The 17,318-nt window shown below is 35.3% G+C and overlaps 1 protein-coding gene across 2 annotated transcripts; it reads right to left on the reverse strand.

The window, feature by feature from the left end:
* Positions 1 to 385: 385 nt before the first annotated feature.
* On the reverse strand, positions 386 to 3,144 carry LOC8273907 (actin-7). Of its 2 annotated transcripts, none has more exons than XM_048376266.1 (5): positions 2,956 to 3,144; positions 2,235 to 2,304; positions 1,750 to 2,143; positions 1,045 to 1,658; positions 386 to 960 (listed from the first exon to the last, which is right to left on the reverse strand). In XM_048376266.1, the coding sequence occupies exons 2-5, from the start codon at positions 2,292 to 2,294 to the stop codon at positions 757 to 759; spliced, it is 1,272 nt and encodes a 423-aa protein (XP_048232223.1). In that variant the 5' UTR covers positions 2,295 to 2,304; positions 2,956 to 3,144; the 3' UTR covers positions 386 to 756.
* Positions 3,145 to 17,318: the final 14,174 nt, after the last annotated feature.

Raw genomic sequence — 17,318 nt, forward strand, 5'->3', positions numbered from 1 at the left:
CAGGCAGCAATTCTCATCCAAACAATTTCATTTGCTGCCAAAAATTCAGGCAGCACCAAGCGATTACATTTTACACTGCTGTAGATTGTTTCAGTTTGGAATCGTCAAATAAGCTGCTGGAGCCCATTTTATCGGACCTTTTTAAGTATTTTGAATTGAAGAGTAAACTACAACCACCAACTGAAGTTTGTTCAAAACATATTATAGCTCATTAATATCAATTCCAGGACCCATAGCAAGTTTAAGAGTGGCGGAGTCTAATTACTACAGGACCACCACCACCAGCAATGCCAGGCCCTTTGCAGCATATTCAACTTAAATACCAAACATTAAATAATAACACTTGAAAAATTAAATGTGTATGTGCATATGGGCAGAGCATAGATTCTTTCAAACAAGGTATTAAATATAATTTTCATAAGGTTTATGACCGCAAACTGACACTAGATAAACTTTCTCATACAATAACTATTAACATTAATGTTTTTCAAGAAAAAAAAAGCCCTTCAAATATTGAAACTTGAAAAGAAAAATTAAAATGAAAAAAAAAATAAAAAGAAAAAAGAAAAAAGCATCACAATCACTCTCCAGTTACATGCATCCTACTAAAATGATATGGTTGAACCACAATAGTAAAGACTTGAATACCAACCAAAGTATCTGTCCACCACATCCACAGGAACCATTACAGTTTTAAGTCTCTCACTTGCAGCAATAACAACATGAATTGCAAGAGATGGAAGGCTATTTGGTACATCAACCCTCCTTTACTGACTCCCACCTCCATACTCCTCCCTGGTCGACCACATTTGAGTTCACATGACACCTTGACACGAAAAAGCCAACTAAATGGAAAAAGTAACTCACCATTAAAGCACTTGGAAGAGCTTTAGAAGCACTTCCTGTGGACAATGGATGGGCCAGACTCGTCATACTCGCCCTTGGAAATCCACATCTGATAGTAACAAAGCAATTATGTTAGCCTTGTGCCAATATATAGCTTATGCAAATATAAGTAAAAACACATTGAAAAGAAAAATTTACCTGCTGGAACGTACTGAGGGATGCAAGGATAGATCCTCCAATCCAGACACTGTACTTTCTTTCTGGTGGTGCCACAACCTTAATCTTCATACTGCTGGGAGCAAGGGCAGTGATCTCCTTGCTCATACGGTCTGCAATACCAGGGAACATAGTGGAACCACCACTGAGCACAATGTTACCATAAAGATCCTTCCTGATATCCACATCACACTTCATGATAGAGTTGTATGTAGTCTCGTGGATTCCTGCAGCTTCCATTCCAATGAGAGATGGCTGGAAAAGTACTTCTGGGCAACGGAATCTCTCAGCTCCAATGGTGATAACTTGACCATCAGGAAGCTCGTAGTTCTTCTCAACTGAGGAGCTGCTCTTGGCAGTCTCAAGTTCCTGCTCGTAGTCAAGGGCAACATATGCAAGTTTCTCCTTCATGTCACGGACAATTTCCCGTTCGGCAGTGGTGGTGAACATGTACCCTCTCTCGGTAAGAATCTTCATCAAAGCATCGGTCAGATCACGACCAGCAAGGTCCAAACGTAGGATGGCATGTGGGAGAGCATAACCTTCATAAATTGGCACAGTGTGACTCACACCATCACCAGAATCAAGCACAATACCTGTTACGAATGAAAAGCCATTCAATATGACAAATCATTCATATAAACAATGGAATGTGAGATTGGGAATATAGCAGACAGTGACACGAACCAGTTGTACGACCACTGGCATACAAGGAGAGAACGGCCTGGATGGCGACATACATTGCAGGCACATTGAAGGTCTCAAACATGATCTGAGTCATCTTCTCTCTGTTAGCCTTAGGGTTGAGAGGAGCCTCAGTGAGAAGCACAGGATGCTCCTCAGGAGCAACACGAAGCTCATTGTAGAAAGTGTGATGCCAGATCTTTTCCATATCATCCCAGTTGCTGACAATACCATGCTCAATGGGGTATTTCAAGGTAAGAATACCTCTTTTAGATTGTGCTTCATCACCTACATAGGCATCCTTCTGACCCATACCAACCATGACACCAGTGTGTCGGGGTCTTCCAACAATACTAGGGAACACTGCCCTGGGAGCATCATCACCAGCAAACCCAGCCTGCAAAAGAAGTTCTCCATCAACAATTCAAAACTGAAGTAACAAAAACTGCAACTGAATTCTGAAAACAACAAAGATAAACATAACTCACCTTCACCATTCCAGTTCCATTGTCGCAAACAAGGGGCTGAATATCCTCGGCGTCGGCCATTTTCTAATACCTGCAATAACATAGAAAGAACTGATTACAAACAAATCGATATATAGACAGACACCCACCAAGGACATTTGCAAGCTTGACTTTTACTACATGAAGTAATGCATTAGGTAATGATTTTTATGTATCTTCAAAATCTTCACACACTCCATTCATATCAAATCTTATAATTGTTTCGCTCCATTTACAAACAGTATCTATACAAGCTACTCACAATTTTGAATTATATGTGTATGCAATAGAATAACATAGTAAACTTTCTATAAAAAAAACTTTTCCAATTTTTTTAGAGTCAAAATTTTACCATTTACTTATACGGTGAACCTAAATCTGCTAATATAATAATTTATAATCCTTCTAATTCCCTCAGATTCTATTAGGTTAAGAATTTCAAAGTTCTAACTAGATCGAAAGGCAAAAAATGTACGAAAAAACCCTAAAAACAAACGGAGAAGCGGATCAAATTAAAATAACACAGATCTAGATAAGAGAAAAGCAGATCAGACAATGAAATGTGACGATCATAAATAGTGATTCACTAGCTATACCAGATCTCAACATCAATACACAAAACAAACACGAAATTCATAGATCCGAAACAAAAAACTAAAAAGGAATAACAGAAAAAGAAATCAGATCGATGGGTGTCACTTACCTTAGAAAAGCACAAAAGAAAGTAGAAAAGGATCGAAGTGGAGGACTTGAAGAGGAAGAGAGAAACCAAGCCAAATCTGTCTGAGAGAGATGTGGCCTGGGGGGTTGCTGCTGTGTGCTGGGTTTCTTTTGATTGCGCAGGAGAAGCAGAGAGAGATAAAAATGGGTAGCAAAGGAAACAAGAGGAGAAAGGAGTATATATATAGAGAGAGGGTAAGGGATTTTTTTGAAATGCAAATGAAATTTGGACCAAATTAAAGAAATGGTAAGAGAGAGAGAGACAGAGAGAGAGGGAGGAATCATTTCCACCACGAGAACAAAAGATAGGCTGACCTGGCTGACAGCCTTTTTCTCTCCTACAATTCTCCCCCATGTTCTTCTCTTTTTCTTTTTTCTTTTTTTCTTTTTTTCTTTTCCTTTTCTTTCATCACTCCCCCCCTTTCAAGTTATCAATTCTTTTTTTTGAATCTTTTCGGCTTCGGCTTTTCGTTCTTTGCTTTATCAGCTTCTACAACCTGGTTTTCTACACCGGTGATTGGCTTGGTTTTGAATTGGTTCGGTTTAATAATTACCCAAATTTATAAACTGCTTGTAAATTAAATTTAAAAAAACTCAAATTATGGAAACTAAATAGACTGAATTATTTTGAGCTACCTCGTCTATTACATTCTTAAATTTTTTTTAACATAGATTATTATCTTTATGTGGTCCATTCACATATACAATATATTTTAATTTAATTTATAAAATCATTGAATTATATTATATACATATTATGATTTTTAATAATAAATATTATATATTTTTTATGAAAATAGTCTTAGTCCTTCTGCTATATCTGTCTTATTGACACCTAAGAATCGATTAGAATATGCTGAGACAAATCTTCTTAATGTAAAACCTGCTTTATTTAGATCGAAAAAATCATACGTTTTTATGAAACTATGTGTTATGGGTTTAATGAAGAATTATAACTCAAAATATTTTATATTTTTAGTCTCTTTAATTTTAATTTATTTAGGTCTATAAATTTTAAAATATATTAATATATGATTCACCTTAATTTTATATTATAATATTTAATTTTAGTTAAAATGTTCTATTTAATTTTTTTTATAATAATTGAATTAAGTTCAAGTTAGTAAGAATTTATAATTTAATTTGTTCGTAAATAATTATATCTATTTTAAGAGTTAATATGATCGAACTTAATTTTAAAAAGAAAATTTTATATCCGGTCCAATCCTCTTAATGCATGTTAAAATATAATTTTAAAAGGAATTTATATTATAAATATGCATTTAAATATTTATAAAATATATTATTTTATACTAAAAAAATATAATTCGAGCACAAATAAAGTGAAGACTGAATCTTGTCGGATAGGTCTATCTGCAAGCCAAAGGAATGTCTACTTATATGATAATTTGGCTTGGCTTGACTTGGCTCAGAAATATTTGAATTATTTAACGTAAAGAAATAGTTTTGTCATTTGGGTTGCGGTTGAAATTCAAAAAACTGATGCTGGTTGCTTGGCTTATGTGACAGTTACTGCAATTGCTCAAAATTTAAATATCATAATAATATAATTTTTGGAAAAAAATAATATTAATAATAGTAATAATAAAGAAGTAATAATATTAATATTGGGCCAATGCTAACCTAATTGTGGGGTGCACGACTGGCAATATGGAAAGATAGGCTTGATCAGCCTTCAATTTGGATTCAGTTAAGGAGGCTCCATCCAGACTATAATATTTATTTATTTATTTAGAGCAAGGGTATACTTGTTTGAAGATTCTAATAATATATTTTCTTTAGTCTATAAAAATAAATAAATATTCCTTTTAATTTGATCAACCTATTTGCTTATTTATATTGTTCTAGAGTGTTATATGTAAACATTTTATTAATCTCTTTACACTGTTTTTGTCTAATTTTTTTTTTAAATTAAATTATCTGTTTTTCTTTTTCAATAATTTTTTTAAAAAAACAATTCTTTAAAGAAAGAGTATTTTTACCCATATCATGATACCAAAAAGGGCTGTTCAAACATAATAAAAATACCCCCTCAATTTTGACAATTATATTGGAGTTTGAACGGCCACGTTTTTGCCAATAAAAATATAATGACAATAAATAGATATGGGGTCTATGATTTGAAGTGATTGAATTAATTATTTAAGTAATTAAATAGCAAATAACTTCAGGTAAGTTGGAATATATCAAAGATGAATTTGGACTCGAGAACAATTCAATTCAACTACAAAAGGGCTATTTGATTTAATTATTAACAATAGTTTATGGTTTAAAGTTGTCTGTATAAAGAATTTTGTTAGTTGGTAAATCCTTAAAATTAATTATTTATTTTATTTCTATGTTGTAGGATTGTCGTTATAATAATATAAAATAATTTTATAGTCTAAATTTAATAAAAAAAATTAATATTTTATAATTATATATCATATTTTGAAAATAATAAATATTTAAAATATTTATTTAAAAAAATTATGTCATAAATATAAAACTATTTTTAAGATACTTATTATTTGATTTTATAATTATATATAAAGTTAATACTATAATTATAAATGAAATTTCTATTTTATAGAATTAGAAATTATTATATAATTAAGAGATTAAGTTATTAGTTAATAATAATATAAGTAAAATATTATTTTCTAAAGTTAAAATCAACGTTGGGGCCATTTCTGAGGTAAGCATAAAGTTTTCATTAGTTGAAATACATCAAAATATTTTATAGATAGATTTTGAAATGCAAAATTCTTTTCACATATATATATATATATATATATATATATATATATATATATATATATATATATTTACACTTAAATATTATGATGATATATAATTTTAAATAATTATATAATTATTTTTAATTATTTTTAATTAAATAATAATTTTAATTTTTAAAATAATATTTTAATTATATTTTTAATTAATTATGACTACGATTAATTATTGTTCTGTTTTATTGTTGATGTGATTATGTTCGATTAGTTTAAATACCAGAAAATTTTTACGGGTTGCTTGTGAAATAATTATTATTGACGGACCGTTTGTAATTAATTGTAATCTGTAGTGTGCTGCAGAGTCGGAAAAAACTACAATTTTGGTTGACCAACTCTCGTTAAATAATTATAGAATATTTGAAGTATTTCTAGCAGGTTCTGGATCCGTTATACGGGACAGTAAACGTCCATATTTTAGAGGGTGTTCTGCCGAATTTTTGATAGAATTTCCGAGTCTGAATTTCTTAGGCAGTCTAATCTATGAGTGTAGGCTTAAGAAAAATCTAGAATATCTTATTAATTGAGTTATTTTCATGAATAGATAATCCGTCCATCCAACTAGCTCCACCCGAGGCGTAGGAGTATACTGCAAATGAGGCAGAATTGTGAGTTAAAGTCCTATAATCAACTGTACTTTTGTCATGTCTAAATTAAATGCGTTATTAATTGATTAGTAATTATTATGATTATTATTATCGTTATTATTAGTAATTTTATTTTACTAGTAATTATTACGGATATTATTAGCATTAGTATTAGTAAATTTATTTTTGTTATTATTGATATTATTATTATTATTATCATTATTTTTACTATCATATTTATTGTTATTTTATTATTATTAATATTATTACACATAATTTACATGTTTGCTACAGTCGAGGCTATTCAACTTTAATTGTTAATATGTTATTGAATAATTTATGCTTGCTTATGATTTGTACTATTTATAATTATTATTGATGCTCTGATTGTAATATCGAGATGAGGTGGCAATAGAACATGCCACCTGATGGGTTGCATCAGGACCATGTGCACACTTATATTAAACCAGAGACAAGTAGTAAAAGATTATTTTTGGGATTTGTCCTCGTCAAGTACAACTCTCTAGGCTGTGAAAAATTTGACTGTTGGAGAAAGGTCCCTGGTTGAGTGTTGCTCTCTTTGCGCCGGCTAATTTGAAAATTAAGTGAACAGGCTGGATTTAAGAATCCTGGTTGAGCTTCGCTCTTTGGGCGCCGGACCTATCGAAATAAGAGAGGCAAAAGGCTGCTAGTATTGGGGTTAGGATTCTATTAAGGCACTCGTCCCATAAGCATTTAAATTATATTTTTCTGAATTATGACATGACACATGTTTTAATATAATATGATATGTTATTCTGATTAAATAAATATTTTATTGAGAAAGCTGTATTTGTTATAGATTATATGATTTTAACTCACTCTTGAGGCTGACAGTCTAAATTTTAAATTTTCATATGACAGCTAGGTTCTCCGTCGTCTTTCGCTTAACAACCCAACTACCTTCTCCTTCAGGCTTATTGTAATTAATTTCTACTTTTGCATAACCTTAAGATTAAGTTTTGCCGTAGGTTATGCATGGTGTCACGACTCGACTTGTAGGCCTGTGACTGACACTAGTGAATAGGTAGACTTAAGGCTACCAAAACCCGTGGTAAGCCTAATTAATCGACAATTCAAATATACATATATATATACATACTATTAAAACAGCCCAACATTTCATTCACAAATCTCGAGCTGGATGCTAGCAAACATTCCATAATTTGTTACAAACTAAATTCAAATATAATATACCAGATACATTACTGCGGAGAATCTAAAATTTTAAATAATTCAAAATATAAAAGTAGAAATTAATTACAATAAGTCCGAAGGAGAAGGTAGTTGGATTGTTAAGCGAAAGACGACGGAGAACCTAGCTGTCATCTGAAAATTTAAAATTTAGACTGTCAGTCTCGAGAGTGAGTTAAAATCATATAATCTATAACAAATACAGTCTTCTCAATAAAATATTTATTTAATCAGAATAACATATCATATTATATTAAAACGTGTGTCATGCCATAATTCAGAAAAATACAATTTAAATGCTTATGGGATAAGTGCCTTAACAGAATCTTAACCCCAATACTAGCAGCCTTTTGGCTCTCTTATTCCGATAGGTCTGGCGCCCAAAGAGCGAAGCTCAACCAGGGTTTTTAAATCCAGCCTGGTCACTTGATTTCCAAATTAGCCTGCGCAAAGAGAACAATTCTCGACTAGGGACCTTCCTCCAACAATCAAATTTTTCACAGCCTAAAGAGTTGTTTTCGATCAAGACAAATCCTAAAAACAATCTTTTACTACTTGTCTCTAGTTAATACAGGTGCGCACACGGTGCTTATGCAACCCATCAGGTGGCATGTTCTATTGCCACCTCATTCCGATATTACAATCAGAGCATCAATAATAATTATAAATAGTACAAATCATAAGCAAGCATAAATTATTCAATAACATATTAAGAATTAAAGTTGAATAGCCTCGACTGCAGCAAGCATGAAAATTATGTGTAATAATAATAATAATAATAATAAAATAACAATAAATATGATAGCAAAAATAATGATAACAATAATAATAATAATATCAATAATAACAAAAATAAATTTACTAATAGTAACGCTAATAATACCTGTAATAATTATTAGTCAAATAAAATTACTAATAATAACGATAATAATAATCATAATAATTACTAATCAATTAATAACGCATTTAATTTAGACATGACAAAAGTAAAGTTGATTATAGGACTTTAACTCACAATTCTGCCGCATTTGCAGTATACTCCTACGCCTTGGGTGGAGCTAGTTAGACGGATGGATTATCTATTCACGAAAATAACTCAATTAATAAGATATTCTAGATTTTTCCTAAGCCTACACTCCTAGATTAGACTGCCTAAGAAATTCAGACTCGGAAATTCTATCGAAAATTCGGCAGAGCCCCCTCTAAAATATGGACGTTTACCCCTCGTATAACGGATCCAGAACCTGCTAGAAATACTTCAAATATTCTATAATTATTTAACGGGAGTTGGGCAACCAAAATTACTTTTTTTTCCGACTCCGCAACACACTACATATCACAATTAATTATAAACGGTCCGTTAATAATAATTATTTCACAACCAATCCATAAAAAATTTCTGGTATTTAAACTAATCAAACACAATCACATCCACCATAAAACAGAACAATAATTAATTATACTAATTAATTTGTAATATTTATATCTAAGTCATAATTAATTAAATGTAACTAAATTAAATTATTTATAATTGATAATTAATAGCAACAATATTTTCTAAAATTATAAAATAATTTTTAAGGTCCAAAAAAAATTATACATAGTCGAAAATTCAAAATTCTACGAGTCTAGAAAACAACAGGGTCCAAAATCAGTACTGCCAATGGTATCGAATTTCGAATCCAGAAGCACCTATGCGAAGCTTGAGTTGCGGGGAATCTGAAAATGTAACTAATTTTAAACTGCCGGAAGCCACTGGATCAAGGCCGGAAAGTCTCAGCTCCAACGAGGCCACACACTACTGCCGGCAGGGATGATGCAGTTGTGAAGCTCGACTCAGGGGTTTTCGACGGTGGGGAGCTCGTTTCTGGTGTCAGGCGAGTGAAAGGACGATGATAGGAGGTTGCTTCGGCAGCGACAACTCCTTTTTCCCACGCTTAACGTTGGCAGCGGGGGGGAGGAAGGAAAAGGCGGTGTCAGCGAGGGATGAGAAGAAAAGGAGGGAGTTGCCAACGGCTGGAGGTGGTGGCAGGTGGAAAAGAAGGGAGGTGACCGGGGGGGCGGGGGGAGAAAGGAAGAAGAAGAAGAAGAAGAAGAAGAAAAAGAAGAAGAAAGATGGGGGAAGAAAGAAAAAAAGAAGAAATTTCCCCTTTTTCTTTTTATTTATTTATTATTATTTTGTTTAATTTTTTTAGGGTATTACATTCTACCCCCCTTAAGAAAAAAATTTGTCCTCGAATTTTAAAAGAAGCAAGGCTTACCTCAACATTGAAACAAATGAGGATAGATGTTCCTCATCTCCTGCTCGATTTCCCAAGTACACTCATCTGATGAATGGTTCCGTCATAATACCTTAACTATCAGCATAACCTTTGAGCGTAGTTGGCGAACTTGAGTATCTACAATCATAACCAGTTGCTCCTCGTAATGCTTACTTCCACATATTGAGGCTGCAATACGTGCGAAGGGTCCGAAATTTACTTTCTCAACATAGATATATGAAATATCGGATGTACATGCGAGAAATTTGGTGGAAAATCGAACGTATGCTACCTCTCCAATCTTGTCAATAATCTCAAAAGGTCCCACATAATGAGAGGCCAATTTTCCTTTCTTGCCAAACCGCATCACACCATGCATAAGGGACACCTTCAAGAATACATACTCCCCAATACTGAACTCCACGTGCTTCCACTTCGGGTCCGCATAACTCTTCTGCCTATTGAAAGCTGTCTTCAACTACTCGAGGATAATAGGAACCTTTTCTAAAGTGATATGAACCAACTCTGGTCCTACTAACTTCTGTTCGTCAACCTATTCCCAACACACAGGAGATCTGCACTTTTGGTCATACAATGCCTTATAAGAGGCCATCTTGATGTTTGCATGGTAGTTGTTGTTATACGTGAATTCAATCAGTGGTAGGTACCAATCCCACTAACCACCAAAATATATCACGCACATCCGAAGCATATCCTCTAAGATCTGAATTGTCATCTTCGACTGTCTGTCAGTCTAGGGGTGAAAGGCTCTGCTGAAGTCCAATCTAGTACCAAGCTCTTCTTGTAGCTTTCTCCAAAACCTCGAAGTGAACTATGATCCTCTATCAGACACTATAGAAATAGGAACGTCGTGAAGATTGGTAATTCCCTACAGATACACTCATGCATATTTAGCCATAAAATAAGTAGTCTTCATAGGAAGGAAGTGCGCTGACTTAGTCAATCGATCCACAATTACCCAAATAGAATCATAACCCACTGAGGTCTTGGGTAAACTCGAAATAAAATCCATAGTAATCCTCTCCAATTTCCACTCTAAAATGGAAAGCAGTTGCAATAACCTTGACGGCTTCTGATGCTCCAATTTAATCTGCTGATACGTCAGACACTTGGAAACAAACTCTGCCACATCCATTTTTATTCCATTCCATAAATAATTACCTTTCAAATCGTGATACATCTTGGTAGAGCCCGGATGCATGCTGTAAGCTATACAGTGAGCCTCTTCTAAAATCTCCTTGAGATTATCCACATTGGGAACACACAGCCTAGTGCCCATCCTAAGAGTACCGCATCATCTATAACAAAATCATTAGCTCGACCCTGCTACACTTCTTCCAAGATTTTCCGTAATTGTAAGTTCTGATTCTAAGCTAACCTAATTCTATCAACAAGCACAGACCTAACCCTAAAATGTACCAACAATGCTCCTGATTCCAATACCTCCATTTGCAACTCTTGGTCATATAATTCATGCAACTCTTTGGTCATGGGTCTCTTCTCCACACTGATATAAGCAAGACTACCTACTAACTTCTTGCTCAAAGCATCTATCACGACATTCGCTTTACTTAGATGGTAGAGAATATGACAATCATAATCTTTCAGAAGTTCCAACCATCTTCTCTGCCTCAGATTCAATTCTTTTTACTGAAAAGTATACTTCAAACTTTATAATTCATATGTATCTCACACGTCTCACCGTAGAAATAGTGTATCCAGATTTTTAAGCTAAAGATTATTGCTACCATCTCCAAATCATGAGTAAGGTAAATCTGGTCATGCCTTTTCAATTGCATGGATGCATAAGCCACTACCTTACCAAGCTGCATTAGAACACAACCCAAACTTACTCTAGAAGCGTCATAATACACCGTGAATCCACCAGTCTTAGAGGGTAAGGTCAATACCGGAGCTAAAGTCAAACAGTCTTTCAGCTTCTGAAAACTTATTTCACACGCGTCAATCCAATAGAATCTAACCTTCTTCTGAGTCAACTTAGTCAAAGGCATCGCGATCCTCGAGAAGTATTGCACGAATCGACGTTAGTAGCCTGCCAAACCTAGAAAACTACAAACCTCTGTTACCATGGTCTGTATTTACTAGTCGGTCACCGCCTCCACTTTCTTGGGGTCTACTTGAATACCCTTTCTAGACACAACCTGGCCTAGAAAAGCAACGCTGTCTAACCAAAACTTATACTTGAAGAACTTAGCGTACAACTAATGCTCCCTCAACGTCTAAAGTATCATCCTTAGATGCCATGCATGCTCTTCTTCACTGCTGAAGTACACCAAGATATCATTAATGAATACAATGACAAAACGATCTAGGAACGGCTTGAACACCTGATTCATCAGATCCCTAAAGACTGCACGAGCATTAGTGAGTCCAAACGACATTACTAGGAACTTAAAATGTCCATAACGCGTCTTGAACGCTGTCTTCAGAATGTCTTCCTCATGGATCCTCAATTGGTGATATCTCAATCATAAATCAATCTTGGAGAAGCATGCGGCTCCTTGAAGTGAATTGAATAGATCATCGATGCGAGGAAGTGGATACTTGTTACGAACCGTCGCTTTATTCAACTAGCGATAGTCAATATAGAGGCGCAATGTACCATCCTTCTTTACAAACAGAATATGAGCAACCCATAGAGATGTATTGGGTATGATAAAACCCTTATCCAGAAGGTCCTGCAACTGCTCTTTTAACTCGGCTGGTGCCATTCGGTAGGATGCAAAGAAATAGGTGTCGCACCCGGTACCACATCGATGCGGAACTCTATCTCTATATTAGGCAGTAATCCTGGTAGCTCTTTTGGAAATACATTGAAAAACTCGCAAACCACCTAAACGTCCTCAATACTACCTTTTTCTGCCAAGGTATCCCTGACACCCACAGCGATGCATCCGTCTAGCCGTAATGGTTGACACGAGATTTAATGGAGTAGGTACCTACTCGCCTTTAAAATAAAACTTTGAGTTCCCCGTTCGAAAAGTTACTTGCTTTTTTCGGCAGTCCAACATGGCAAAATGCATAGCTAACCAATTCATTCCCAAAATTACGTTGAAATCCATTACGTCCAACAGAATTAAATTAGCAACCAAAGCCCGACCCTCAACTGACACCGGACATGACAGAAATAAAACATCGGTTTCTAAGGCATCACTTAATGGCGTAGTGACCGATATAGGAACCTGAAGTCTGACCGGTTGAACATCCAACCTTAAAGCAAAACTAGCGATATAAAGAAATGGGAGCCCTAGGGTCTAACAAAACTCCAGCCTTAGAATAGCAGACATGAATAATACCTGAGACCATAGCATTAGAGGCTCGCGTATCCTGATGAGTGAGAGTGAATACTCTCGCCTACCTACAGCCTAACTGTTAAGAGCCTGAAGCCCGACTCTGAACTCTACTCCATGATCGGCCTCCCATAGGGCTATCTCCAAAGCCACGGCCCTACTGTCCGACAAATTAAGATCTACCTTGAGAATATCCAAGAGTTAAAGGAAAAGCTGGTTGGGCCGCACTAGTAGACGAGCCCTAAAGAAAGCTGGCTAACTGAAGTAGCAAGGACATGCTCAAGCCATATGACCTATCTCGCCACACCTGAAACAGGCTCCACTGGAAATTAAGCACGGTCCCTGATTTAACCTACCCCTCACCTGACAAGTGCTGGCTTCAGAACTAGAGCTGCTATCGCCAAAATTCTTCCCACTGCCACTGAAGTCCTGCCCTGGCATGAATCCTCTGCTACCCTTCCGATTGCGTATACCCTTCTTGTGAGTACAGTAGCCTCTCTGCCCAGCCTGCTGGTAGGAACCCCCATAGTAGCCTCCACTACTATAATACGGCACAGCTAGCTGTGCACTAGCCTGACCCTCAATCTTGGTCTTCTTTTTCTTACCATCATCAGTCTCTTGGCCAAACCCTCGCAGGGTCATCTCCATCTGCCTGGCCATATCGGTCACCTCTAGGAAGCTGCTCCTCCTAGACTAAACCAAGGACATAAACTCTAGACCAAGTCTTGAAATATACTTGTTGTTCTTCTGCTTCTTGGTCCCTATAGCATAGGGCGCATACCTACTCAATTGCACAAACTGCCTAGTGTACTCTACCCCTGACAGGTCTCCCATAACCAGCCTCTCAAACCTCTCTATGTACTCTTACCTCACATTGAAAGAAATGAAGTACTCCTTGAACTTGTCCCTAAATGGTCTTCAAGATAACCCATTCACAAAGGGGTGAATATAATCCTTGAACCAGTGAGATGCTACCCCCTTCAAAGAAAAATCGGCCATCTTGATGATCCTCTTATCTGAATAGTGCAAATCTGATGCCCTCTTCTTAACCTCGTCAAGGAAGTCCAAAAGGTTCCCAGATAACCTATCAAACTCCATGGGTCTCAGCTTAGTATAGTCAGACATGGGAACCTCATCCGGATTCCTCATACCGGAAAAGCCAACAACTGCTCTAAAGCCCTCTACATCCCAGTCATAATGGCTATAAACGCTTCAACTAGGACTCCACTAGCACTGTGTGCTTATTGAGCCTCGTCGTGATCTGGTTGGGCTCCCGCTCGAGGCCTACCTCGCCTCTTAGTATCATGGGCTGCAGCTGGTGGGGCCGATTGGGTGGAAACCTCCTTCGAGTCTTCTTGGGCCGCTGCTGCTGCAGCAGCCGCACGAGTCCTCGGCATAGCAAGGGCTGAAAATAAATAACAAGATATCGAACCGCCAATAGACTCTCTAACATATAGCATAGATACTAGAATCAACGAAACATGCAAGGACAAACTCAACCATAACTCTACAGTAGTTAAGGAAGCTAACCTAGGTCGAAGGAAATCTAAACCTCTAGTCTCATACCAACTTTGTCACGACCCAATCTGTGAGCCCATGATCGGCACTAGGAAATGGATAGGCTTAAGGCCACCAAAACCCGTAGTAAGCCTAATTAATCGACAATTCAAATATACATACATATATATATATATATACATACTATTAAAATAGCCTAGCATTTCATTCACAAATCTCGAGCTGGATGCTAGCAAACATTCCATAATTTGTTACAAACTAAATTCAAATATATTATACCAGGTACACTACTGCGGAGAATCTAGAATTTTAAATAGTTCAAAATGCAAAAGTAGAAATTAATTACAATAAGTCCGAAGGAGAAGGTAGTTAGGTTGTTAAGCGAAAGACGATGGAGAACCTAGCTGTCATCTGTAAATTTAAATTTTAGACTGTCAGTCTCGAGAGTGAGTTAAAATCATATAATCTATAACAAATACAGTCTTCTTAATAAAATATTTATTTAATCATAATAACATATCATATTATATTAAAACATGTGTCATGCCATAATTCAGAAAAATACAATTTAAATGCTTATGGGACGAATGCCTTAACAGAATCCTAACTAGCAGCCTTTCGGCTCTCTTATTCCTATAGGTCTGGCGCCTAGAGAGCGAAGCTCAACTAAGGTCCTCAAATCTAACCTGTTCACTTGATTTTCAAATTAACCGGTGCCTAGAGAGCAATGCTTGACCAGGACCTTCCTCCGGCAGTCAAATTTTTCACAACCTAGAGAGTTGTACTTGACTAGGGCAAATTCCAAAAATAATATTTTACTACCTATCTCTAATTAATACCAATGCGCACACGGTCCTGATGCAACCCATCAGGTGGCATATATTCTACTGTCGCCTCATCCCGTTGTTACAATCATAGCATCAATAATAATTATAAATAGTATAAATCATAAGCAAACATAAACTATTCAATAACATATTAAGAATTAAAATTGAATAGCTTCGAGTGTAGCAAACATACAAATTATGTGTAATAATAATAATAATAAAATAACAATAAATATGATAGCATAAATAATAATAATAATAATAATAATAATAATAATAATAATCATAATAATAATAATGATATCGATAATAACAAAAATAAATGTACTAATAATAATGCTAATAATATCCATAATAATTATTAGTCAAATAAAATTATTAATAATAACGATAATAATAATCATAATAATTATTAATCAATTAACATCGCATTTAATTTAGATATGACAAAAGCACAATTGATTATATGACTTTAATTCACAGTTTTGTCGCGTTCTGCAGTCTGTTCCTACACCTCGGGTGGAGCTGGCTAAACGGACGGATTATCTATTCACGAAAATAACTCAATTTATAAGATATTCTAGATTTTTTCTAGGCCTAGACTCCTAGATTAGAATGCATAAGAAATTCAGACTCGAAAATTCTACCGAAAGTTTGGCAGAGCCTCCTCTAAAATGTGGACGTTTATCCCCCGTATAACGGATCCAGAACCTGCTAGAAAAACTTTAAATATTCCATAATTAATTAACGGGAGTCGGACCACCAAAACTGCATTATTTTTTCCCAACTCCGCAACATAACACAAATCACATTTAATTACAGACAATCCATTAATAATATTTATTTCATAACCAACCTATAATTTTTTTTAATATTTAAACTAATCAAACACAATCACATCCACCACAAAAAAAAAACAATAATTAATCATACTAATTTATTTGTAATATTTATATCTAAGTCATAATTAATTAAATCTAACTAAATTAAATTATTATACTTGATAATTATTAGCAGCAATATTCTTTAAATTCATAAAATAACTTTTAAGGTCCAAATAAAATTATACCATGCCGAAAATCTAAAATTCTGCGCATTCAAAAAACACAAGAGTTCGAAAGTCGGTACTGCCAACAATGTCAGATTTCAAAATCGGAAGCGCCTACATAAAGCTTGAGTTGTGAAAAGTCTGAAAATGTAACTGCTTTTGCCGGAAACTCGCTGAAAGCCACCGGATCGAGGCTGGAAAGTATCAACTCCGGATGACGAGCTCGTGGGGTTTTCGATGGCGGGGAGCTCATTTCCAGCGCCGGGCGAGTGAAAGGATGGCGGCTGAAGGTTGTTTCGGTAGCTGAAACTCCTCTTTCCCACGCTTGACGTCGACAGTGGGGGGGAGGAAGGAAATGAGGAGGCAGCGTGGTGGCGGTAGCGGAAAAGAAGGAAGGTGACAGGGGGGAGGAGAAAGGAAGAAGAAAAAGAAGAAGAAAGGGGGGGAGGGGGAAGAAAGAAGAAAAGAAGATATTTCCCTTTTTTTTCTCTTTATTTATTTTTTATTATTTTATTTAATTTTTTTATGATATTACACGTGGAACAAGGACGACTACCCTTTTGATACAAGGATACACACTTACCTCAAAACACATCTCTATATTATTAAGGATGGTTATCTTTAGCTTAAAATCATATATTAAGAATTTCATCATAGTTTCTACCACAAACCATGGTCATTAGAGTCCTTTCAGAACTCATTTCATACTCATATATAAAGGCAAAGTACAAAGAAATGAAGATGG

Source organism: Ricinus communis, chromosome 7 (assembly GCF_019578655.1).
Source record: "Ricinus communis isolate WT05 ecotype wild-type chromosome 7, ASM1957865v1, whole genome shotgun sequence".
Lineage (NCBI taxonomy): Eukaryota > Viridiplantae > Streptophyta > Magnoliopsida > Malpighiales > Euphorbiaceae > Ricinus > Ricinus communis.

Coding starts and splice junctions, on each gene's coding strand:
- LOC8273907 (XM_048376266.1), bottom strand. CDS start 2,294: ATGGCCGACGCCGAGGATATTCAGCCCCTTGTTTGCGACAATGGAACT. Junction 1,659..1,749: donor TGCCAGTGGTCGTACAACTG/GTTCGTGTCACT, acceptor CATTCGTAACAG/GTATTGTGCTTGATTCTGGT. Junction 961..1,044: donor CCCTCAGTACGTTCCAGCAG/GTAAATTTTTCT, acceptor TGCTTTGTTACT/ATCAGATGTGGATTTCCAAG.